This window comes from Spodoptera frugiperda, chromosome 29, assembly GCF_023101765.2.
Source record: "Spodoptera frugiperda isolate SF20-4 chromosome 29, AGI-APGP_CSIRO_Sfru_2.0, whole genome shotgun sequence".
Lineage (NCBI taxonomy): Eukaryota > Metazoa > Arthropoda > Insecta > Lepidoptera > Noctuidae > Spodoptera > Spodoptera frugiperda.
In genome coordinates, this window is record NC_064240.1 from 2,067,333 (window position 1) to 2,095,042 (window position 27,710).

At 34.7% G+C, this 27,710-nt stretch overlaps 1 protein-coding gene across 3 annotated transcripts in view; it reads right to left on the minus strand.

The window, feature by feature from the left end:
• Nucleotides 1-27,710, minus strand: part of LOC118268162 (tolloid-like protein 1) — a 117,668-nt gene that overhangs the window by 5,832 nt on the left and 84,126 nt on the right. For all 3 annotated transcript variants that reach the window (XM_035582491.2, XM_035582492.2, XM_035582490.2), the window contains exons 6-10: nucleotides 26,470-26,696; nucleotides 24,948-25,126; nucleotides 16,332-16,562; nucleotides 12,554-12,694; nucleotides 988-1,191 (exon numbers count right to left, since the gene is read on the minus strand). In XM_035582491.2, coding sequence (XP_035438384.2) covers nucleotides 988-1,191; nucleotides 12,554-12,694; nucleotides 16,332-16,562; nucleotides 24,948-25,126; nucleotides 26,470-26,696 — 982 coding nt within the window. The remainder of the gene's footprint in view (nucleotides 1-987; nucleotides 1,192-12,553; nucleotides 12,695-16,331; nucleotides 16,563-24,947; nucleotides 25,127-26,469; nucleotides 26,697-27,710) is intronic.

Consider the following 27,710-nt stretch of genomic DNA (forward strand, 5'->3'; position numbering starts at 1 on the left):
TAAAATAGACGTACCTAGGTATTTAGTGGTCTGTTTACTAATGTCTGAATAGCCGCCATATAGGTACTAGATTTTGAATATAGAATATAATTTATATGAACTATCTGCCTTATAATTTTACCAGTTCCTCATAAAACAGGTGATGATGTATCGTAGTTAGAGCTACATACCTACATTTTTAATACGTGCGAACTTGCAATATATCTTCGAAAAATATCGTATCGCTATTTATTTATATTTGATGGTTAATCAATAATCCGTATTTAATATAGATTGAAAAGGGCATACCCGTCATTAAGATTTAAATTAATCAAACTCATCACTCGAAAAGTTTTGCGAAAAGATAAGTGACGTGTCTGGTCTGGGCTTATTTTATAAGCACTGTCATTATATTCGAAAAGTTGGAGTGTTTCAAAATGATGCCTCTTCAGAATCTTCGCATTTGCTTGTCTTAACGATTTTAGTTTACCACAAGTGTGGCAGCTTTTCGCTTTATTATAGAGGTAAGTTGGTAACGCGTCAATATTAATCAATGATTTTATTTGAAAACGTCTGTTTTTCTTTTAAAAAAGGTTGCCCGGACTTGGATTTACTCCTGTGACGTGGGTGCGTTTATAAACATACAATTTCACGGTCACACGATATCCTGAACCGAAACAATAATTTGTGGATCTCACAATGAGTTGCTCTGTACGGGAATCTAACTCGCTACACGTGGCGTGGCAGCCAGTTGCCTAGCAATCGCACCAACCGTACAGTCAAATCTGATAATGTTATTAATTTATACCTCACTGAATGAGTGGACTAAGTGCATAGATTATAGGGGCATAAGAATTATTGTCAATGGAGTATAAAATGGGCGGTTGCCTTGTTTGCTCTCTCAGTCAAAATTAAATACATATTTCTTTTCATTTCATTTCACATTGTGTCTAGGTCTCGCTTGGGCACAAGAAGGGTTAAATTTGTGTATTTAACAAATTCACTTACCTTCATAAAACGCCCTAAAACCTCTATGAGGTTTGGGTCTCGGTCCAGGTTGGTACACGACAGTCAGTCTTGAGCCAGTGGACCTCATCATGGGTCCTTTGCCAGAACCGCAGACCCTGCCCAGTACCGGAGCGTCCGGCATGTACCCGTCCCTCACTTCCACCCATTCTGACCTGCAGTCTTCTGACTTGTGGATGTCGATTTCTGTAAGAGAAACAATAATTGTTATTAACATGCATACATATACAACGTGTAACAAAATACCCATATACATAAAGAAGCCCTGATGAATACAGGTTGAATAGAATCACTACACAAAGTTTCAGAATACTTTCAAAATACTTGGTATCGCATAGTTCTTGATTTCAAATCATACAAACGTCACAACACTACAGGGATCACTCGTTAATATAACGAAACATTTCTTCTGTCAATCTGATCGCCTAGTACCTGTCTACCTAAATTTGATTCGCGCGCCGGCGCGATTTGAAAAATTTATAACTTGGTACCATGAAAATGACAACCCTTCCCGTATCGTTTGTTATGTTATCTAGAAACCGTGCAATTGATATGTATAGTTGTATATTTTTGTTACACGTTGTATACATACATACATAATCGCACGCCTGTCTCCCATAGCGGTAAGTAGAGAAAATGGAACGCCAATCGTAATTAACACGATAATCCATGTTAAACCCTCCGGGAAACAGACACTGGCCAAGAATTCCAATCCTTATAGAGATTATGACAAGAAAATAATAAGTAATTTTGTTTTATTACATATATTACCTATATTATTATTGGCCACGGACAAACAATTGCATAATTTTCCTTTTTTTTATTTTTCGTTTTATTTTTTGTTTAGCGGCGCAAACGTCGACCCATTAATTATGCAAAAAATTACACACGTATATTCAGAGAGGCAGCTCCCGGTCTAAATACCTAAATACCAATTTTAAATACTTGGTCCTTTGTCAAAATTGAAACGAAGCGATTTTATGTAGCTTTTTGCTAGTCTTAAAACCTCACAAGTAATTCGACAGTTCCCAATTAGATATGTTTTTAAATCAATATATTCCAATTGTTTATTTATATTTTACTCGGTCTATAGAGACTCGGCCTGTTTGCGCATGAATGCAATTTCGTCCTGTATCGATGCACACCCCAATTAAAATATTACGCTTGTCTTGTCAGTTCTGAATGCAACAAAATTATCATCGAAGTTGGCAGTAAAATGAATGGGGCCTGATTCTTTACATTTACATGTTGGATTAAAGCATATATGAATACTACAAATTGAATATTTTTTTATAAATGTCGCTGACTCGATATCTTAAATTACCATAATTATGTTCGAATGACATTTACTCAGCATTCTCCACTGTTACAATTGTAAGACGGTAGGTACTTCAATAACTTTGCTTTTAAGTACTGTTCATCTAAATCACAGATTTATAGAAAAGGCCAGAAAACGAGCTGTCCCGTCGGACCTGATGGTAATCAATCGGCGCTGCCCATGGACACCCGGAATATCAGAGGCTTCACAAGTGCGTTGCCGGTCTTTGGGGTGATATTTCAGGATAGTTGCAGATTACGGAAATTGGGGAGATGGGTAATTGTGCCTCCGGTAACTGCACACGATAAAACCCCACGCAAGCGTTGTTTCACGTCACCTTTCTGCGAGGCTGGGTAAGCCGGCCCATTCATACCAAAACGTGGCTCCCACACTCTTCCAAAACATGATTTTTTACAAACATCGTAATTTCAATCAAGCAAAAAAAATACCTACATATAATCAACAACCAACTTATTTATTAAATGGAAAATCTTTTGGTACCATCCTCTTAACATACGAGTATACATCGTAATATTACCCAACGAAATAACTTCAAAGCACTTCATAATAGGTCCTTTTCGTTTTATATTCTTATTACACACAGGCGATTGGTTCGCCGGGTACCCGTGTGTTTGATGTTACGATATTTGACGAAACCGAGTGAATATTAAAAGATGACTGGTATTGGGGCCGAGCTCACTCAACTGTGCTGTTTTGATTTTGTATTTGGTTGTAACTGGAAATGTTAGATATTAGATAAATGATCGTCTGAATAGATACGATATTTCTGTTTATTTTAGTCAACTATCGCAATTATAGAATAAAATAAAATATGTTGGTTGGTAATAATATGTCGTGGTTGAGCAAGCGTGGTGATTAATGCTCAAACCGTGTTTTTGTGAGATGAGGCCTTTGGTCAGCAGTGGCCACTTATAAGTTGATAATGTGAGTGTACGTGAAGGACATAATTATAACTTGATCCTATGTTACAATATAGAATTTGGCTTTATGAGAATTTGAAAGATTGTGTGTGTTCGTTAAAACGACTAAAGGCATCGGGATAACATTTAGAACAGGGATTTATTATGATCTGGAATAACACATACCTTGGCTACTTTTTATTTCACGAGAACGCCCGCCCGCGAAGCTAGTAATATACATATAAAAGGTCATGATAATGATAATCATGTGTGTAGATTACTAAATTGACTCATTATATCCTAAAACTTTTTCATAGTATGAGGCGGTATATATTCTAAGTAACTATGTAGGTCCTAAAAATCCCTCCTAAATACCTAAGTGATGGTTAGTATTTAGTAACTGGCATTTCGACCTAAATAAGTACGTGTTACGTCAATTTTCATTTGGACCTGGCTGATGAAGCGAGCAATCAATCAACTGGCCAGTTCATCAGCTAATTGATGGCCAAACAGCTACAGCGAGGAAGATGAGGCTGTACGTCTGTTTGTCGATGTCTGTGGTTCGGTTGCAAATATTTCTGTGGTTGTTTTTAACCGTGGATTAAGTGGTAGAGGATTGAATTGCTGTTTTTCAGTTTGGATTTATCTATGCTTTTTTAAAGGTTATTTATAATGTGTTATGAAGTATGTGCCTTTTTATAGTTAAGTGTGGTTTTCCACCAGAGATGTGCTATGTAGCTATGCTACGAAGATGCTACTACTAAGCTGTGAAACTGTATCTGTTTCCACTGATACTAAGGCATGTAGCTGTGTGATGAAGATGCGCTGAGTATGCGATGTATCGATAGTAGGGAAGCCATCCATAGTATGAAATCATAGCACGCATCTTTCTATATAAAAAACACAGCTTAGCTGAGTCCGTTTCTACCAGTGCTATGCTATCTGTACCAAAGAATATGATTGATAGTAGCCAAACGCATCCACAGCAACGTACCTATATCTACACTTCTAGTCAAGGAGAATTAACTTTACCTAAAGATTTGACCCGATCTTATTTGAAAATGCTTAATTTACATAACAAAACGTATAATAAACTTACATAAAAATATATTGGCAAGCGAGAGAAACAAAATCTTATCATTAAGGCCCCTTTTCAGCATATTTATGGGTTCCGCCAAAGCTAGTTGGCAAGCGCCAAACTCTGCCGGGTACCTGCAGAGCATTTTACCCTGTAGTCCACCCCATCCAATTCGCAGCACGATAAATCACGGGGCTCGCCTTTGTTTTTCTTTTTTAACCCCCTACAGTTTAATTGATGGTGTTTTTTGAGTACTCTTACCTATTATTGATACTTTAAATTGCTAATCTTAGTAGGTAATAGTGTGGCATGCTTTGTGCGTAAAAGAGTAAGAAAAATGTATGTGTACCTATGTGCATACATCTCCAGGCGGGAATCACTGAATAGTTCTAAAAGGTTCGTTTAAAGTAATCGAAACGAGAGAGCGTTCGGCGCTCTGATTGGCCGACTCGAATAAATCAACCAATCAGAACGCGCTGTCGTTTCGATTATACTAAGGGTACTGAAGTTATATAGAAGCTCTCTCTAGCAAATATAAGTTTCTATTCTTTTAAGTAATTAATAGAGCCTTTAACAAATGACATAAACATACTAAATCATGCACAATTAAGGTTTAAAGGTACTGTATATAATAAAAAAGCCACATTTTAAAAGTTACGCGACAAAATGGAATGCAGCTTACAAAGTACACGTGAACGAATTCGCGGGTAGCTAGTTCAACCATATGTTGGCTGAATAAATCTGAATCTATCTCTGTCCTAGTACGAGTACAATATTAGATAGGTACATAAAAAGGATGTTGTAAGACATTTTTGGGGTTTCTTCCTACATAATGTGGGGTGGAAATACAAAGTTTTGAACTTGTACAACATAGATCGATCCTATACTCATAATGTTGCGTTTTTTAACCCCAAAAGGGTTACGTCTACTTTTTACTTCTTTCAATTCAATGTATCCAATAGGTTCTGAGACTTTTTTATAGTATAAGCCGGTAAACGAGCAGCCGGTAACCTGACGTTAAGTAATCGCCGCCGCCCAAAGACATCCGAATCACCAGAGGCGCTACAAATGCGTTGCCGACATTTTAGGGGTCAGGTATGTAATCGTTGTTGTTTTATTAATATGTATACTATAAATTATCTTAATATTACAAATATACGTAATTAGTTCTACCACAAATTTGAAATCGTATAAATACCAAAATAAAACGTATTTTTATATTTAATTTGGAAAGTGTCCTGGACCTAAATTTTACGACTTGTTAGTTAAGTACATTTTTTAATAATATCAGCCTAAAAATAGCAGAGGCCATAATCCAGTCATATTTTTAGTCCGTCCGTAATATTTCTTGTTCAAATAAAGTCAGAATAGGCTCACAATGAGAGAGTAAAATGGGACTGTGTACCAAACGTTATATAATATTATGAAGTAGTATGAAATACTGTAAATATTTTGTCATATTATTTCTGCTGTATTGTATAGTGCAACGTCACTCCTTTTATCCCGGAAGCGGTAAGCAGAGGTGCACATTACAACGTATTTGGGGTTATAAACCCCATGTAATAGGCGATGAGCCTACATACTGGACACAATTCCAGACTCCGTGCTACTACTGAGAAATTTTCCGAAAACTGAAAAGCCAGTAATACTTAGCCCGACACGGGAATCGAACTTGCGAGACAGAAATTTTTGCTGAATTGTAAAATAAATATTAAAATTACCTCACACCTGTCTCCCTAGGGTAGGCAGAGATAATGAAACGCCAATTACTACGAATCTCACACACCCCTTTCGCTTCATCAACAGTAATCAGTCTTTTCATGCATGCTCGTCGGTTAAGGGTACTTTTAATTTGGCCCTTCTCTAATATATCGCCAATCTGGTTTCTATATGTCCATTTAGGGCGCCCTCTACTGACGGCTTCATTCATATCCGCCTTGTATATTTCTTTCGTAAATCTGCTTTTATCCATCCTTTCTACATGTCCAAACCATCGTAATATTCCTTTTTCGCTTCTTGTCACTACATCGTCTTTCTTAAATAGTAAAACTGTTGACTATTTCCATTAATTATATAAGTACAGTCAATTAAAATAATTAGAATGTCTTTGGAATTACATCATATAATATTTTTCTGGGATTACCACGACTACTACAAGTATTGTACACTCTTTGTATTATATATAGCTTGTAAAACATATTAAATAATTATATTATACGACATAATCAGTTTCGCACGTAACTGTTTGACGAGCTAACATGACTAGTTTCGTTACACGTTACACGTTTTACGTTTACACGCTTAGTTTTAGACGAACAATTTTATGTATCAAAACAAATGTTATGGGAATTAATGAACCAAAACTTTAGCAGTAAATATTTCTATTAATAAAATTTAACCCAAACAATCCCCAATAGATTTTTTACCCCTTTAATCTAGTCTAGGTTATAAAGACATGTCTAAATGCAACGAAGTAGCAAAAACACAAAGAACTATGTCCCTGGGGTCCAGTGTTGCCAGTCACAAAGATTTATTGCAAGCAAGTGACCGTGCGTAGGCCACTTGAAATAAAAGCTGGTAATAAATTCATTAATTCACCAGAAACCATTTATTTTCACAACGGACAGACGAAATGGTAAATTTATTTGCATGTATTGTATTGGATTGGACCTTATAAATTGTATTCACACACACATCAGTATAGTCTACCGTTTAATATAAGGGGTGTAAGAATTAGAAAGAAATTCAGGTTTATCTACTTGGAACTTTAAATGACCTTGTTAAACAAGGTGGTAGGCCAACATATAAGGAGCACCGGAGGATCAGATGGGTTGCCGGGTTCCGGCTTAAAGAGCAGAAGTAGAAACGGCGGTTTTTAGTCTGTCAGTCTCACACTGCCTTTTACCTCACCCAAGGCGATAAGAGTATTAAGATGATTTTATTCCATCAAAAAAAGGCTATTTGATGGCCTGCTTGATGGAAAGTAAAAAGTGTGTAGCATGCCTGAAAAGACTGATGACTGTCTCTGACTACCCCCATGGAAGACAGGCGTGAGGTTATGTATGTATTTGGAACACCAAAGGTAGCAGAAGCTAGTTGTTATGTAACTGATAGCATTTAATAAATAAAAATCGCTTTCACTTCCACGGCTTATCATCAAATAAATAGGAATTTGTCAAAACACACGTAATTATACAAACTTATTTTATTTTATCGTTCGAACTTCACCCTAACAACACAGGTACGTAACTAAGAAATCTAGAAGGAATTAACTGAGCCAATTTTCAAAATAATACCATTGACATACATAGACATAGATACATGTACCGACGTACTTATGTATATAGCCCCAGTGTGTGAATGAATCCTATTTCACGGTACTTGGCGATTGCCGTTTAAAAAGATCTTTTTAAAAGGAATATTTTTTCTATTACGTTAATTTGGTATTTGGGAACAAATACCCGTATCAAATTCCTTGAATTTTTAGACAAGATCAATGAAAAGGTAGAATTTTTTAGCTCAGTTGTTTATACTCTGTGGCATTTTTTAGCTTTGAAGTGTTGCTACAGGAAAATATTAAATTATATTTTTTTACCAAAAAGGTTAGGCGTTATTCGATACTAAGTTAATTTCAACGAGAAGGCCGTCGGTATTTGATTTTCAAATTCTTAATTATTTACTCATTCAATTCATGTTTATCGTACACGAGGGTTTATCTCTGCCTCTAATATTTATTAAATAACGTTTACTTAATCTGCATTCTTGGTACATAGAAGTAAATATTGCGTAATTTTTTATGTTACTTCCTATCTAATTCCAGTACAAAAAATATTTACTTATCACTATACCTACCTAAGTGTTAATAAGAAACACCATATGTTTCATCGTAGATATATTTTAAAGTTAAAATTAATATCTCTTAACCAGTACAGCACTGATTATTTTGTATTCGAACATCCCAATAAGTATATTTCCTTTTTCAAATAGCTATTTCATAAACCAAATTCAGTAATCAAAGAAGGCAGAATCTATTCATATTTTATACAGCCATATTAACGACATCAAGTCTACCCGTATCATCAAGAAAGACATTTGAATAACTAAGTGAATTCAGTAGGCCCAAGCCCATAAATTAAAATAAGCCGCCATCTTTATCACCTTTCCAAAATCCCACAAGTGCTGACCAAAAAACAAAAATTAAAATAAAATTAATGACCCCATAATTCGTAATTAAGTTGTCCCTATCATCCGGATGAGTTTCAAAAGCGAATTAATTTTAATTACAGCAATTACCGGCTCCATTTTTAAGAAATGGGTGTCAAGAATTATTTCTTCTTAGGGGTCAGTCATTCTTCATTATGTCAAGAAATTGTTTACCTTCGGTGGATTTTCCAGGAAAAAATATTTTGTCGTGCTTTCCGATCGTTAATTTAGTTTATAAATAAAAATGTAATAATTTTCATAGATTACAAAACATGTTATTAAAGTTTTTGCGAAAAGAATGTGTGAAGCGAAAATATTCAAAATTCAATTTATTTCCAAAAAACAATTTCATTGTGTGTGAATTAAAGGTCATAAACTAATAATACAACTATTAGAAATTATTGGTAAACATAAACTTATAGCCAGAAAAACATTATGTAGTCAATTAAAAACAAACATCGGAACACAGTACCTCCTCTTTTTTTTAAGTCGGTAAAAAGTCACGCACTTAAAGGCACAATCCTTCTTAACAAGCACATAGCTGTCCCACTTTACTACGAATATCTCAACTTACTCACAATACCATTACCCTTGACATATGCCTACCCATAAATCAATCAGACCCACATTTTCTGACAAAACTTTAGCCTCAATAAAAAGCATAACTTCGTTTGACAGCAGCTTATAACAACACAAACAGGATTATGACCGCTTGTCCAAACCCCCATTTGTCTGATAGATAAGACTTAACGAGGTACGCCCGTCAAAGTATTTCTAGTATGAAGGATTATTGTCGAGACAATTCCTTGATTTATACGGATATTATTATAATATTCTGGAAGAGCCATGCTTCCGCACGAATGGGCCGGTTCGAGCGGAGTGATACCACGGTCTCATAGAAAACCGACGTGAAACAACGCTTGCGTTGTGTGAGTGAGATTATATTACCGGAGGCCTAATTACCCCTTCCCAATCTTCTCAATTTCCTATTTACTACGAATATCTCAACTTACTCACAATACCATTACCCTTGACATATGCCTACCTATAAATCAATCAGACCCACATTTTCTGACAAAACTTTAGCCTCAATAAAAAGCATAACTTCGTTTGACAGCAGCTTATAACAACACAAACAGGATTATACACAGACCAGCGACCAACAGGAACTTGTCCAAACCCCCATTTGTCTGATAGATAAGACTTAATGAGGTACGCCCGTCAAAGTATTTCTAGTATGAAGGATTATTGTCGAGACAATTCCTTGATTTATACGGAGGTCTTATGATATTTTCTTATTTTTATATGTAGTCTTCCTCTTTTTCTTTTCCGGTACTACTTCTTGAGCTTCAGCCACAGTTTTTCTCAAAGCCCACTCCCTGTCTCTATGGGCTTTTCTCGGAGGCTTTGATGTCTCAATTTTTGACAAGTCTGGACGGTAAATACTTCTTAATCTGTTGTATTCACAAATTGATGATTCCTGCGCTTTAATACTTCCAAAGTCGACATTAATTTGGCGTATATTTTGCTTGTCAGTCATAGAGTAAAATAGAAGCCAGTCTGTCTGTAAGAAGGCTAGTCGCGCTAACAATTTATATATAACAGATTTAAATTATAATATATTGTTTTATTAGATTTTCGTACTTCAAGACATGTCCAATCATGTGTTTTTCATTACGTCGACCATTTTACAAGTAATAATGTTGTTCAGTTTCATGGGCTAAACACACCCTTACCCACCCTATACCCCCTCCCTTGCCTCATTTGGTAGGTACCTATCTACACCTATTAAATTTATAACCACCACCAACCACCAACTGCATAAATAACTTTGTAATCCCATATATTTATATGGGATTACAAAGTTATTGATGCAGTTGGTGTATTTGGAAAACTGGACCGAAATTACAAAATATTTAAGTTTTCCCATGATTAAGATACTAAACTATAGAGTTTAATACATATAGATGTATTCCAAATATGAAGCTTCTAAGTCTGCTAGAAGTGCCTTGGACTTTTGATGATCGGTGAGTCAGTGAGTGACAAAATTTAGAAACTTTAACAAGTTGTCATTCTTAAACTACTGGTTCAAATTGACTGAAATTTTAAATATTCCGTGTTTATACAATGCCGGATTAGTTACTGAAGATTCAGGTTTCTTGCTTTATCCACAACCGAATTATAGGGGGTCGAAAAAGGCCCGAATTGCTTCGAGAAAAGGATGGTACGACCGTGCCGCTTTTTTTGCTCGACTTAACGGGGGCACTGCCATGCCCCCAGATGAGACCTTAAAAGGGTCGTCCACTAATAAAGTAGGACCTTGAATATGAGGTCCCAAGTATCAAGTACATGTTATACTACAGAGACATTTTGATTTAGTAAGTCAGCTGCGAGAAGCGAAACGGAAATTATGTACCGAATGTAATGTTTTACCGATTCCTATGTCGGTAGGTAGAAAGCGCTTGTTTTTATATTATGTTGAATATTTCAGGATAAGATTCACATTTTATGTTGTTTACACGTATCGGATTTTATAGTGTCTTAAAAATTCATGGTAAATTGGTTTCTTTGGTTCAAGAATATCGGAGTAACGATATTGTTCGTAAACTGGTTTGGCTTACCTTATGCGAAAGACAGGTACAGTCATTGTGATAATATATAATAGGTATGTAGCATTGGCTGAACATCAGATTTTTGCTTATTGTTAAACCAATTAAAGAAAGTATAAACTGTAGCATTGGCTGATCATCAGATTTTTTGGTTGCTTATTGTTAAACCAATTAAAGAAAGTATAAACCAGGGTTTTGACAGATAGACAGGCAGACAGACAAATGGATTGCAAAGATTAAAGTTATTAACACACGTTTATTATTGCTTGAAAACTAAAAACCTGATCTATTAAAAAATCCAGTACTTTAGCATACCTTAACTGTACATAAATCACACACTACACACATAAGTGGCAGCCCCAACATGGTGTATGTAAAAAAGCCATTTGCGTGCATTTATAAAAATTAGCGATTCCCTAACCGCCGAGGGTTGTCTCAAGTAGGCTCTACAGCAAAATTGGGCTGCGAAGGTTCTTTGCAAACACTTCAAAACGTTCCTAGAAGAGCTCTTTTCATGACGTATTGAGCCAGCGGTGTAGCTATGGGATTTTTTATATAATGCTGAGACAATGGATAGGGATAAGAATGACGTCTTTCACGGCATGTCTCTGATCTTTTTTGTAGAAGCGTCTTTATTATGAAGCAAACAATTTTGTGGTAAGTCTGGCTGCAAGAGAGGCTGTTTTGGGGTCCAGAGTTGAATTTATTAGAAAGAGAGTGATAGTAAGTTTTCACATTTTTTAATTCAGCTATAAATAGGTATCCTATCTTTCTTTGCAAATAAAAGGTGGTTGCCTAATGCATAAAGAGTGCAAAATTCAGGCACAATGTTCATTGTTTTTTTTAAAACACCGGCTGAATTGAGAACTACCTTCTTTTGGAAAGTCGGTTAAAATATTAAATGGTGGAGCGCTTCTAATTGTACCCTGAATCCTACTTCCAATATAGCTGGTGTAGGTTTATACAGAGCCGTCGTTGTCACTGGCAGATTATGACCATAAATTAGTATTCCGCAGATGTAGATCATAATGGATGGATCCTAGCCAACATTTATTCTTAGCTTGTGTTCACACTTTTGGTAATAAATGGTACTTATTTAGTAAGGGGTGCGTGATTTATCATTTGTCTATAGCTATACGAAGATAGTTTGGATTGTCTTGTAGATCTTTTTTAAATAAATATTTTAGATGCTGTTTTTAAATAAATGTGCGTTACGCCTTTTAAGGCGATGCGCAAGGCTTTGAAGAGGTAGGTTTTAGAGGTGCGCATTACGGCACGTAATTTCACTGTACAACGCGTTTACCTCTTTTGTGTTCACCATTTGTGTTATAAATCCCATGTAATAGGGGGTGAGCATATATTGTTTAATAAATGTATCACCCCGAGCATATATATTGATAAAAAATAAAAACGAACTTACCAGTAATATTCAGGACAACTCTTTCTCCGTGAGTAGCCACGATCCTCCACTCACACCGTTCTGGTGTCGCCGGAGGAGTCTCACTGCCCCACCCAGGGGAGTTGAACCACCCTGAGTTACCCAGGAGTGTCCTTCCGCATTCTGTTAACATAATATTAAATAATTATTACTATATCTATATAAACTACGGTATAATGTCCACAACGGCTACACATGACCAGTATATCAGGTCCTCACTTTGTATGACGTTTACTTAGATTTAAGGATCAGTTTATGCTGTTTTTTAATGACTTGATATGTAGTCAAATTATGGTTAGTTAAGAGACATAAATGAGTAATGTTAAAGTTTGTTGGCTTTCTGGTTCTTTGGGTGACTACTACAATCGTAAATTAATTACGTAACGACTTACTTACGTAACTGTTTCACGAGGTAATTCGACTAGTTTCAAGGCTCACTCGGGACTCATAAGCCTGAGCTGCATTGCGCGACCATCGATACAGCGAGTGCCACGTATGAGTTATATTATTTAATACTCCTATTTAATTAATTGCGATGTAGTTCTGTGTTTTAGTTAGAATTTTGTACTATTAACCTCAATAAAAGTTACCTAACATAAACAATACCGTGGTCATTTATATACCTACTATTGAAGTAATTGGATTGTAAATTTACAGTTTCTATCTTATATCAATACAAATAAAGCTGATATTCCAGAATTACTTGAATCAACAGTCTGTTTAAATAGCCATTATTTCTCTTTCGACCCTGATATTATCTCAGAATTGTAAGAATAAACTGGGTACAGTTTAGTCTTAGTACGATTTTGTTTTACGTTGAACGAAAACGAAACGACAGCGCGTTCGGCGCTCTGATTGGCCGGCTCGAATAAACTAACCAATCAGACCCGAACGCGCTCTCCTTTCGGTTACTTTAAACGTAAAGCAAATTCGTACTAAGGGTACTGACTTTTGTCTGTGGTTTTGCTTACTTAAATATTGGCTATTACTACTTATTTTATTGGCCGTCTCCACACGGTCTCGTCTGTCTGTGCACAAATCAGTTTGAGCAATGGTTTAACTGTTTAACAGTGTGAACAATGGTTTAACTGCTTAACAGTGATAGCATAATAATTTAACCTATGTTCAATTTTATTATACTTTTTTATATTTCTCTTTATCTTTCCGAAATTGGTTTTATGTAGTCTGACAACTGAGATAAGATTTATTTAATATGTAAAATACTGAAATATATATAAAGCTAATAGGAAATAGATAGCTATTGCCTTGACTGTTAAGTTTCGTGTGAGTAGGCAAGGGTATAAAAATATATTTACCGCTAGTTAACTTCTTGCAATATAATAATAAAATTATGTATAAGTACCTAGTACTTGAGTACAAGTATAAATTCTCATATTCAACAAGGATAAGCCTTAGTCTTCATCTGCGGGCCCTGTTAACAACATTCGGGGTAGGGTACATGTTAATTTTATCCATTCGACCCTTCCACTCAGTGTACACTCGGGTTTAAATCTAGTACGATAACTTTTTATGGAAAATATTATGTTGATGTAGGCTACCCAACAAGCAAAGTAATCCTATAAGGAAATATTATAAGTCTGTCACTACTAATAACGCTCTTGTAAAGGCATTGCGGTAGACTTTTTAACTTATAATAGCATTTGCCAAGCCTTAACATACTCAAGTGCAGTTGTTTTTATATCTCGGTCTTGTAGTTCGCTACAAGACTGATCTCTAAAACATTTATAGGACATTTTTACTAGTAATAGCATTTCACAAGCATACATATACTCAAGAGTAATAATAGCCTTTATAACTCAGTCTTTTAGTTAACTATAAGATTATCTTTTAGGACACTTTAAGGAATAAGTCTCCTATAATTGTTTGAAGTAAGACTAAATAATCCTGAATAATATTTTGATCCTATAGTAGCATTTTGTGAGAGAAAATGATATTATAACATACTTAGCTGAAACGATTACAAGTTTGTGCCATCATAGTCTTGCTCGAGACTCTTTTAAATCTAATAGTACTTAAAAAGAGAGCTATAAGATCAAAAAGGTTTATAAGATAGTAGATCAAACACTTTACTAGTAAACAACAGGATCGGGATATAAATCAAGCGCGTCAAGTGCAAACACAGGTGAAGTAATTGAGGGTTCCGCGATCAATAATATTTTTTCACCCTTTTCCCACTACTCAGAAAGTAAAGAAGTTGAAAATTGGGAAGAAGAATACGATTTAAATAACGCAGAGACCACTGACTATAAAAAAATAACAAATGTCAAAAAAAAAAAAATATCCGATAAAATTATTTTAACATTAAAAAATTAAGTACTTATGGGTGTGTTTAAAAAATATGTGGATACAAAATCAGTAACAAATTGTGCATTCATCCTCGATCATCATATATACTGTACTGGGAGCAAATCGGGAACCAAAAAAAGATTTGATGCAATAAAACTATTATGTTTTCTTGACTACAAACGAAATAAGTAGGTCTATACATATTGTTTATATAAACTGGAAATCCACACCCATTGCAGCTTTTGGATAACACAAAATGTGTATTTGTACAAGGCCATCTCATATTTGTAAGTAAAATCAAAGAAGATTTTGTCAAAAAACAGTCGACATCAGAGATGGTCGTATCAGAAATACGACCATCTTGTTAATTAAATCCTAAAAAAGGAAAATCGATCATTAACAGGCAGACTTCAAGGGAACCCTAATTTGTTTTAAAATGGAGGAGAGTTATCTGGAAAGAAACTGTTACAAATACTAATTTACCTATAATGATTCTATAAAGTACTTAACGAAGAGCAATTTTAAAACATGGCGGATATTCATGACATTGTTGAAATAATTAATTTACAATAATATACTAATGTGCTATTTTTCGGAGGGCATTGTGAAATTAACTAAATTTTGGTACACATTTACAGTAAATATGACTTTCCCACGGGTTCACACCCTATATTTTAAATGTATTATTAGTTATATTTTACAATAACACAAAATAATAGTTACGTTTTTATTAAAAATAAATGACTACAGAACAACCGGCACCACGACCCGAAGCAACAACAAAAATAACCTCTTAAATATACTTATAACTAATAACTAAGTACATTACTAGTGCCATATAAACAAGATTGCTTTAGTAAGATACTTATGTCAGATACTAACAAGAGCGTTTGTACTTGTAATTGTGTAGTCTCATAACATTATAGAAGCTATTGCGCTTAGTCAAGTATATTATAGGGCTTAGTAACATTTTATAAGTTGATTATAAGATAGATATAGAAATAACTGATCTTATAACTGCGCCCAAATCCAGCTTTGTAGAATGCTACAAGTTTCTTATAAGTGAAAATAAAAGTAGTCTTGAGATCGTTTTAAGTACTGATTTTGCTAGTTGGGTAGTGTATAATTATTTTCCAGGTAGGAAACCTTGGTTTCATGTCATTTTTAATATTATAAAAACAGTTTCTTTTGATACCAAGACAATTCCTGGTACTAGAAAATTATTATGTGAGCACTTCCATATTTTGTTACAGAAAAGCCCTTTTTTTTATATAATCTAACTTAACTTGCCTAAACTTTGGCTAATGTAAATAAAAATGAGCCCCCTGTGAGACTTGAAACTAATCGAGCTTCCTCGATTTTTTAATAAATTTTTCTTTATTTTAATTTTATGTTGAGTAAGTTGTACATATTTATTTATCTCTAACTTAAATAAAAAGATATTATAACTTACTTGCACACTTATACAGCAAATTGGTCTGTGCTATGTCACTGACGCTGAGTCTCACTCTCTGGCCAATCTCCGGTCTCTTCTTCCCATGGACCTCCAATGGAAGTATGGTGTCCAGATAGGTTCCCTTACTGAACGTGTTTCTTGCATAGTGCATGATGGAGTCATAGTCATACGTCTGTCCTAAAGAATTGACTTCTTCTTCTGTCAGCTTGTTGAAATTATATTCTTGGCCTGTGAAAAAATATATAGAGTGAGTGATTTGAAATCAAAATGTGATAACACAAAAATATATTGAGAGTCGTGAGAGTTACACGGGATTTCTATGAATGTAATATTTTTTGTCTATATTCTTATTAGTCAATACATAAATAGGCTGTTATTCTTCAAGTTACTCATTATTCATGTGTTTTTTCTACTCAGTTTAAGAATAAGCTTATTTTAGTATTTCTATCAAGTAACATCATGAAACAGTAATCCCATTTAAACATATAGTACTAATCTGGAGCCTTAGTACGAGTTTGCTTTACGGCGTTAGTACGCGTTCGGCGCTGTGATTGGCCGGCTCCAACGAATCAACCAATCAGAGCACCGAGCGCGCTCTCGTCTCGATCTCTTAAAGGTAAAAAAAACTTGTTGTAAGCCCTCTGAGAGGAAAAGACAGTTAAGTCGACTAAAAAAGAACAGTGTAACATCAAAAGGAACTAAGGATATTAAGCAAAGACGATCAAAAGATATACATCAGCATAATGAGACAGGTTTTACGGACTTGTATGAGCACGACTTGAAAATTGGAAATAACTTTTAGCAAAGGGTTAAAGTACTTAAACGTGTACTGTTATTAAATACGACGTCATTTGTATTATATTATATTATAATATAAATTATCACGAACGATGTCAAGAGAGGAAATTGGATTTTTTGATGAATCCTCTCAGCCTTTGAAAATGTATTGTGTAAAAGTTTTACGTTTGAGATGTTCTTTGTCAAGGTGTGTGCGAAGAGATTTTTAGTTGAAATCTTTTTTTTATATAATTATAATTGATAGGGTAGTATATAAAGTTCATTGCTCTCCTTTATAGGAATTGATAGAACTAACTTTACTTAAGAAATATTCGTTACTTTAGAAAAAGCTTATTTATTATGTATATGCGATGTTGCACCTTTTATCCTCGACGGGTAGGCAGAGGTGTACATTACGGCACGTAATGCCACTGTACAATGTACACCCACTTTTAACCAATTGTTTTTTATAAGTCCCATGTAATAGGGGGTGACCCTATTACCATATACTGGGCACAATTCCAGACTCCGTGCTACTACTGTAAAATTTTCGAAAATTCATAAAAGGCCCAGTAATACTTTGCCCGACCTAGGAATTGAACCCAATATTCCTTGTCTGGCAGTCGCACTTGCGACCACTTTATCAACGAGGCAGTCCTTTACTTTACACATTACAACAACCTATAAAGATATTTTTGGAAATGATCATTCAACGCTCAATTTCCGTCTAGTTACGTAACAGCACGAAACGTCCGAAAAGTAACTTTGACATCGGATTTCTTGACGAGAATTATTTCTATTTTTAGTGGAAATAATTTTATTCTTAGAAACACTCGTACTAATAATATTTTTGATTGACGTTCGTTCAACTTGAATCGTCATTTGACGTCTGTGATAGAAATACGTTTTCCTCCATGTTATTTCTCGCGCTAAGAATTTTGTGGGTATACGAGGGCGCGATAAATATTTATACTTCCACTTATTTTAATGTATTGGACAACATTTTGTCTGTAGGTCTATCTTTATTGGAGAAGAAAATAGTTCACATGTTTTGTATTGTATTATTATACATTTTTATATTAGAACTATAGTGATATACCGCGATACCCACGAAAATATTGATCAAGGTTCCTCGATTACTTTCGAACTGTGGCAAGAGCCAATAATTAAGAGCTGAATGCGCAACAATTGAGACAAAGAGTGTTTCACCCATTGTTTTATATTCCTATTTCAATTGCTGAAAATTTTCAACAGTTACAACTAGTTTTTTCCAAAATACCAGAGACAGAATGGCATAAATTTTATTATAACTTTCGTAAGACATACTAAGTTAAATATTATCTTATCGGCTTACTGACGAGGAACTCGACTATTTTCAAGCCATGCTAGACAATTACTAAAATTAAATATTGCTCCAAATTTGAAAATTTTAAAATTTACTTTTGAAATGTTACAATAACAAACCGTTGCTACTATGACCCAGTTTAATTGAATATCTAAAGCCTTAACTCCATGGAAGCGTCGAAGCTAGTTGAATTTCGATATTGGTCATAGCAGCTTAATAGTATTAGGGTAGCCGGGAATATCCCGGATCTTTGCTTCCCAAGACGGCCACTTCCACTAATTTCATATTAATAGCTATCTGCTTTTACACTCTCATGGACTCCTGGTTTATCAAAAGGAGTATTTGACCATGATTTAGCATTATACTTCTTTTACCATAAAGGGGTGTATCTTAAAGTGATGCTATTGTATTTTATTAGATACACTATGATTGTCAAATATATCTTTTTTTAATGTTGCTCTACACTAGGATCTTGTTGTTTTGTGGATCACACAGAGTTGCTCCGTGCGGGAGTCAATCACGCTACACGGTGCGCAGCAGTCAGTTGCCCAGCCACCATGTCAACCGTGCATTCAAAGATTGCATGGCGTTATAACTATATTCGTCAAATCAACTTATTAGGGATTTAATCAACTTTATTGACTTAGATATTGAATGCGATACAACATACGGAATAATTTTATGAAACACCGATCTGTGTAACCACCGAGCTCGTAATTGGTTTAAAACTAACTTTTACTTTACTAACAAAAAGGTTAAAAATCGCTTAACAGACGGCTTAATTTTTGTGGCAACATTGTTCGAGCATTCTATTCAAGCAGCTATCGCAAACCACGCCAGCGATTCACATCGAATTTAAGACAGAACAACTTTAACTATTTGGGCAGCTTAAACATGGGTAGCCTCATTTAAAATTGGACTTTACAACCCAAACTTTATAGTGCAATTTTGTACAACTACTAGATGTTTGTCTGGCAAATTAAATCTAAACTATACGGGATTGTTTTAAAGTTGAATTTCGGTTGTAACAAGTTATTAAGTTTTGGGGTAGAATGTCTGAGATTTTGGCACGCTCACTTGGTATTTTAGTTGTCTACGCTTCAGATCGCTGTTGGTATAAGGAGCTAATTTATCAGCCGCTAACGTTTCGCCGAGATTTGAAGACTTCTATTATGTAGTCAGTAGTCACATTATTAATTGTCACTTAACATGGTGAGAGTGATTATGTGCCGTTAATTAAACTATTAATTATACCTAGAAGCTATGCGAAGATTTCATGGAGTTATGTGAAGGTTATCTACATTTATTTCATTTCACGCTCCAGACTAGTATACTGCATGATTTTCTATGGCTTAGTTTTTTCTTGCCAACTCTTTTAGTATATAGGATCTAATTTAAGTTGCACCGGGGCTCCGATTGGTTTTCCGAAGTTGCGGACTACTAAGTGGGTTTACCGGGGCTCCAGCTCGAAGAGCAGGAGAAGGAATAGGTTGGTTTTTAGTCAGTAAGAGTCTGACACTCCCTCTCGCCTCGCCCAAGGCGGGAAAATCATTGGATGACATTCCACCCCTCAAAAAATAGCATTATTTACCCTAAATTATCTTAAGCATTATAATTGTCAAAGTCTTCAAGTTATTTAATTAAGTTTATCGTGTCAATTAATTTTTTTTCATATTATCTTTAGAACAATAATAGATTAGCATAAATAGAACTTTAACGTAAACAATACAATTGTACTTAGTTTGTTTGTCCCCGTGTGTGCACTTTGGACTTTGAGGTTATCTATAACTAGATAATTATTGCTATATTTAGGTATTCACACTATATTTAGAATTTATACTCCTATTAGTCTAGCAGTCTTGTAGATGTAATATGTAGTCGGTCAAATCGGGTCAAGAAGTCTTATAATTTTTTAAGCAGTTTATAACAATAAATACATATCTAGAACAGTCGTCATAACTAAACGAACTGATGGTATGGCAAAGATGTCATCCATCATGTCTATAAAATTAATTTCTGAAAGAAGAAAAGCCTGCGTTATTTTCTCAACTTAATTACCACAGGTAGGTACCTAGTGTAAATGAGTAACTCATGAACTAAAGCAAATCAGTAGTACTTATAAAAGTTTTAAGTGTATTATTATGGTCGCTATCTACTAATAGGTTAAAATAAACATGCTATAAATACTCAGAAAGCGTAGAAACCTAACACACTTAGATATACAAGTTGGCCACACGTTACCTTCTAATTAGAACACCGGGGAATAGCAACATACCCTATTATACTGCTTATTTGCGAAGTGGAGCGCATAGTTTACATTATATAATTGTGTAATGACCATGCCACCCGGCCGGGTTATACCGTGATAGTCCAGTTCATATCGCGATTACCGTGCCATTTCGAATTGTGAAATTGGACAAACGACCTATATTAAACGGTCTTAATAGCTTAAACGATTATGGACCTTATTTCGTGATTAACATGGTTAGGTTTTAAACAGGAAATAAGGGGGGTAATGGATACAATTGCCACGTACTTTCTAACAATAGTTTTGCGTTTTCGAAGTTAATCCGAAATAGTGCTGGGGTTTGATGATTTAAATTAATTTTAGCGGTTTGAAAGCACAAACTGAATAAAATTGCTGCGAATTGATGCTTTATGTAATTTTGTATAATATATTGTTATGTACGCAACGTCACATCTTTTATCCCCGAAAAACCGAAAAAAGCCCAGTAATACTTTGCCCGACCCGGGAATTGAACCCGTGACCTTGCCCGACATTCGCACTTGCGACCACTTGACCAACGACGCAGTCGAGATATTGTTATGTGATTCAAAAATATACGGACAATAAAAACTCACTGCATCGCAAATCGGAAAACACTCGGTTTGACGAAACTGAGAAATCATCTCCTTGCGATCACATCGTCATACTAAAACATCACTATCACTATGACTATAGAAAAAAATATTAACCAACTACGTTAAAACTAAATATCAACCACTTAACTATCTACTACTTAACAGGCCTACCCAAAGCCAAAGCATTTATTTCAATTAATCTTAAATTGGGTACATTACTTGTAAAACATAATTATATTGCAATTTTGTCGCTTCTCAACATCTCACCAACTATTTCAAAGTCAACACACACACAACAGCATAATAATATACAAAAGAGGACACGCAACGTCTTCCAACGCAATTTTTTCCCCTCCATAACCCCCTACACGATGACCTCATTAGTTTAAGAAATAAATCAATTCTGTGTACTCAACAGATAATAATAAACAGGAAGCAAGATGTTTTGGTTCCGTATAAGCTGATTATGCGTCAGTGTGCCACGGTGACGTGACGGTCTCAATGTGGGACGGTGTCGCTGTCACACCGAAGCGTAACCGTGTTAAGTATAAAATATTACTTAGTTATTTTGTGTTTTGTTGTGATTGTTTGTTCGGTGTGAGCGGATGTTTGTTGGTTGTTTAAAAACTTTTTTATCATTAGAACTTAAAACGGCATATTTACCATGTTTCGACGACACGACAGTGCCAAAATATCGGAAACTCACAAAAACTTAATAAATATGGTAAATATCCCGTTTTAAGTTCTAATGATATTACTAGTGACCATGTCAGTTTAAAAATTTATAAAACCTTTTTTGTTTTTTTTTTATTATTATTTCTTTAGCATTAACAATGAAAGTGGATTTATTAGTCTGTGTGTTGAGAATATTCAAGTTTGAAAATGGAATAGCTATTCCGCAGTACGCCATTATTTAGCGGTTAGTTGAATTCAAAATTCTGGACAAATGAAAATCTGATCGGGTTTCAGAAAGTGGAGCATAAATGCGCATAGATTTTAAGTGTAGCCAAGATTTTTCTTTTACTTTTATTGGTATTAGTTTTTGTCGAGCAGTCGGATCATTCCTTTTTATTATTCAATTTCATTTTTCATCAAAATGAATTTGAAATTGCGAAGATACTTAATAATAAAAGAAAATGTTTCGCAGTATTGTATCATTTGCATTTATTTCTCATTGACAGTATGATTTATCTGTTTTTTGTTAATAAATCGTTTATATTATTACACGTCAACAAACTTCGTTTTGAAAACTTATTTTGACATCAAAGTCGTCGATAAAAAAAGTGCTGATGTTTCGAATGATTAACGTTTTCAAAGAACGACAAGAAAATTGGAAACTTGTGAAAATATTTATCAGAATTCAATCATACGAAAAGAAAATGTCTTTCTGTTTACTTAAAAAGTGACGTGGAATAAAATGTAATTTGATTTTGGGATTGTCCAGAATTTTAAGCGAAAATCTTTTAAAGTTTGTAATCAATATTGAGGGCTTATTGGAGAGTAGAATAAGCCTCAGGTGGAAAGTACGTGGGCGTGCATTAATTGGATATGATGTTTTCAACTTAAAACAAGATTATCTAAAACATTGGCACGAAATAGTTAGTGCTAGTTTTATCTAGATACTACTTCGACACGATTTTCTAACATAAATAACTTAACAGTTAGTTTAAGAAATATAATATTAATATTTTAAAATAAAAACAAATGTCAAATTTTTGAAAGAATGGTCAAACATACGTTTCATTAATCATTTTCATTTTTATAATAACTATCGTGAGACATACTACATTAATTAAAAATCACGATTTACTTAATTGAGTAGCGTGCGAAGACGCGGTTATGTCACCGTCATGATGAAGAGTCTCTTTGTGACTCGAAACTAGTAGAGCTTTTCTCCATTAATTTACGTGACTTAACCGTGATTTTTAATTAATTTTCATTGTTAACAAAATACTATAACAGTATAAATTAAACTACTATAGAAAAAACCAGTTCTTCAATATAAACTATTTTAAAAACTCACCAATTTATTAAGATCAGAATATATTGCAAAATTAAACGAACGTTGACAAATTTATTTTCACAAAAACAACTACGGTGTGATAGAACGCTGTTTGCAAAGAATCGCGGGAAGATGTTCTGGCATTGTATTCAGGTCAAGTATGCGCACATTGCGTACTGTAAATGCGTAGTGAGTGCGTAGTGAGTGCGTGCTTAGTGAGTGCGTATTGTTCAGGGTTGTACTCACACCGGATTATATTATAATAATATACGTGTGTGTAATTGAAAGGGGATCGTAAATTAATATGGGCTTTATGCTCAAGTGTGTTTGGTTCAATGTGACGTCTTACTTTTTGTGTAACATTTTGTTTGATTGCTATACCAAACTGATAGACGATTTATAATAATTGTCATTATTTTTTAAAGGTGTCTTTCTAGCATTTACAAATTAGTACTATAAAGACTAGGTATGGACTTGGTTTCGACTCGTGGGTTCAGTAGTCTATTATTACGTATTTGATTTGCTAGGTACTTAAAGTGATTGTGAACCTGATTTGAAAAGAGTGATCTATGGAGTTTCTTGCTCGTTCTTCTCCATAGGAATCTACACTTTAAACCGACAGATACACATTTTATAACATTGATTTTGAATGCTAATTAACATAGAGTGACTGTTCATTGCACACATTTACCTATGTTAGAGGAAGGAATAAAAGCTATGCTCCTTGGACTGCCAATAAACGGTTGAAGGCAAATCCTCCGCTAATATCGGTCCCCAGACCACCACGGCGTTCAATGTATTAATTTAGGTTAAACACAAATGACAGAAGAAGACAATATTAAAGCGAATGACCAACAATGAACTATATCTAAACTAATATTATAAAGCTGAAGAGTTTGTTTGTTTGTTTGAACGCGCTAATCTCCGAAACTACTAGTCCGATTTGAATAATTATTTTTGTGTTGGATAGTGCATTTATCGAGGAAGGCTATAGGCTATAAAAAATCACGCTATGACCAATAGGTGCCGAGCAGATTTGGGTAAAACCGCGCGAAAGTAGCTAGTATGTACATATATTACATGTATCCGTGTCGGAGGCTAACCGCACTCAGACGAGTAACCGTGACATTGTCCCGCGCTAACTTGTGCTAACTCGACCCTACCGCACTCTGATTCGCGAATCTGAATTTTAATTGTAAGTTAATAGATTATTATTTTAATTAAAAACTTTTTAATGTTTTTAAGGGTTAAGTGTGTGTGTATTCTTTGTACTGAGTATATTTTTTATTTGTTGTTAGCCCTGCTCAGGACGCGGGAGAGTCTGTTTAAAACCACTGGCATTTATAGATCAGTATAGATCTGAGGCCTTAATACGAGTTTGTTTGATGGTACATTCCCAACGGCCAATACCGCCGGCCAATCGTTTTCGTTCAACGTAAAACAAACTCGTACGAAGGGCCAACTTTAGCCAACTCTAGTTTTTCGTTCTAGCATATTATGGAGGACCTCTTTCTGTCAAATTTAACTTTCAGATAATGTTATAAAATAATCTATTTTCATTACAAATAAATAAAATAAACCAACCGTCAGTCCTAAGAGCATTGTAAGAAGACAGCAAATAACTTACCAAGCATAATATTATCCCTGATGATCTGCACGTGTCGATCTCGATCCGGTCTGGTGTGTTCGTGCCAGAAGCCGACCACGTGGCCCAGCTCATGGACCACGATGCCGAACTTGTCACAATTCTTCCCGATGGAGATCGCTTGAGCACCACTGCCGCGCTTACCGACGAAGGAACAACATCTGTGAAAGAAATAGTAGATTAAAACATCGAGAAATGAACCTTCTGGTTTGTAGAAGGTGATGCTATGTTCTTAGACTTGTTGTCATGTTATCACTTTTGACATTCTTCCAATGATTTTTAACCGACTTCCCATGGACAAAAGAAGGTGGTTCTTAATTCGGCCGGTATTTTTTTTTAAGTTATAGAATAGAGTCAGGCGTTACTTTGCGGAAATCCATGCTACACTAACAACACAATAAATCTTTAGTTTTCATTCCGCTTGTAGATGTGTTTTCAGCAAGCGGTGTGCAACACCATCCTCCCGTCCGCAATTAGACGGTCATGCAGCAGAGGTGCAACACAAAAACAACTACACGATTGTGTGTAACTAAAATTAAAAATTTATTGTATTGTCAGTATATTTTCAAGGTGTTAGGAATAGTTGTCACCTATTTAGGTACTAATTCAAAGAAATGACTCATTGTTATAGGTACGTTACCTATTCTATTTCTGACATCATAGTTCTATTGTATGATGCCATGTGATATTTATTTCTATCAAACTAATAAAAAGATTACATGGTATCCTGATTCCTGTGGTGACAACATAGGAAGGAGTTGAGACCTAAGAATAGTGGTATACCCAGTCATCATGAATGAAATCATGTCCTCGTATGTACATAAGTGCTTGTATGTAAAGTATGTATCAAAAGTTATAGAATAAAATCTTTGTCGAGAACATGAAGCAAGTACAAAGAGGAGATGCTATAATGTGTCTCTGCACTGTAACACAATAACACAAAAAACGGCCCTGCCCAAGTGCCTAATGATAATATAAGTGAAAGGTATAAGTGTAGGTGGAAAATTGACAGTGTTTATGTAGTATGGGATTGCTAGATGGAAAATAGAGAGGGACTTGGTTTGTAATCCCACGCTCCCAGTAAAGTGTCACGCATTATGTTAAAGGGAAATTGACTATAACAAATATGACATCTCTTCTGTGTATTTGCTTCATGGTCTAGAACAGTGATGATTTAAAAAAAATCTTTATATTTTGAGGCTCAATGAACAACATGGTTTTGTATTCTAAAATCTTAAAGGGTAGGTACTTCTATCATTCATCCTTACATTATTCAAAGTAGGACTTGTAGAAAATTTTAAATCTAGCCATTTACTTACCTACTTAAAATTCAACATTTTGAATTTATTAAACACCGAAAATTCTACCTAGAAGTTCAGGTGTTCAAACGGTTGATGAATAAACAACTCTCAAAAAATATTTTCCCAAAATCAAGTCATTACTTAACCGCCAAATTGGACCTTATTAGCCTAAAATTCAGCTTAAAATTGCAAAATAGACTTACCCACAAGGACGTTCAGTGAAAACAATGTAGTCTTTATGGAGATCAGCGTCTCTTTCAACGAATTTGACGCAGGTGAAGTTCTCCCAGTGCCTCATGGCTTGTTTGAACAGTGACTTGTGAGCCCCGCTGAAGTTGCCATCGATCTCGTATGGAATCACGCCGTTCTCCCAAATTCTTTCCTTCCTATTCGTTGCTGCACGTATTGAACGGTGACGCTTCTTTGCCGCCTGTAGGAAATTGTGATCTCTTTGTAGATTGGTTAGAATTTATATTGTATTGTTTTGTTTAGTATTAGAACCTAGTAGGTATATTTTTTTGAGATAAATGTTGTGACTTTGTTTTTGATACTCAAAGTCAAAACAAAAGTCAAAGTTAAATCATTTATTCTAATTAAACCATAAATAGGTACTTTTGAAATGTCAACGAATAAAGAAATAAATAATAGTCTGTCAGTCTGTCCGTCAGTGAAGCAAGGTGCTCGTTCCAAAGTGTAGCTTCGAGTGCTTTATATTACGCATCTTCTCAAATAATACACTTTTACTTAGATTTTAAGTTAGGTGAAGGTAAATGGTGTAAGTCCTATAGAGATATAAGATAATAAGTGGGTATCAATAAAACTGCTGTACAAATGAATAACAATTATGTTCAGTCCAGAATCAAATTGAAACTAAATAAGCAAAGGATTTTACTGTAATCTATCAGACAGAACACTAAAAGCAATTACATTAAAATGTCTAAATTAAACATCAAATCAAATGAAATATGAAATCAAAGGGACAAAGGTTTTGGTAACTAAGTCTACAACAAATTATTCAAGGTTAAGAAACAAAGATATTGCTATGATTTACTGACTATCAATGGTCTATTTTCGGACCAAAATGTCTATACAAAATTAATCTATTTCCTATGAAATGTCTATCAATTAGTGAAGTGAGTGTTTCAAACTTATTAATAGGTCTATTAATAGACTCAATCCTACTTGAAATGTCTGAATAGAGATAAAACAAGAGCCTTATTTGTATAAGCCGAGGAATTATTTTAAACCTTTTCCCTTAAATTATAAATTAGCTAGGTATTTATTTTCCGTTAGCTGTGTGTTATAATAGTCTATTGTTGACCTGATATTTATATTTAGTGTAATTTTAGTTTAAGGTATATTTTGCAATGCAATGCTACTTAACGCATTTTATGCCTGAAGGGGTAGGTAGAGGAGCACATTACGGCACGTAATGCAGGTATAC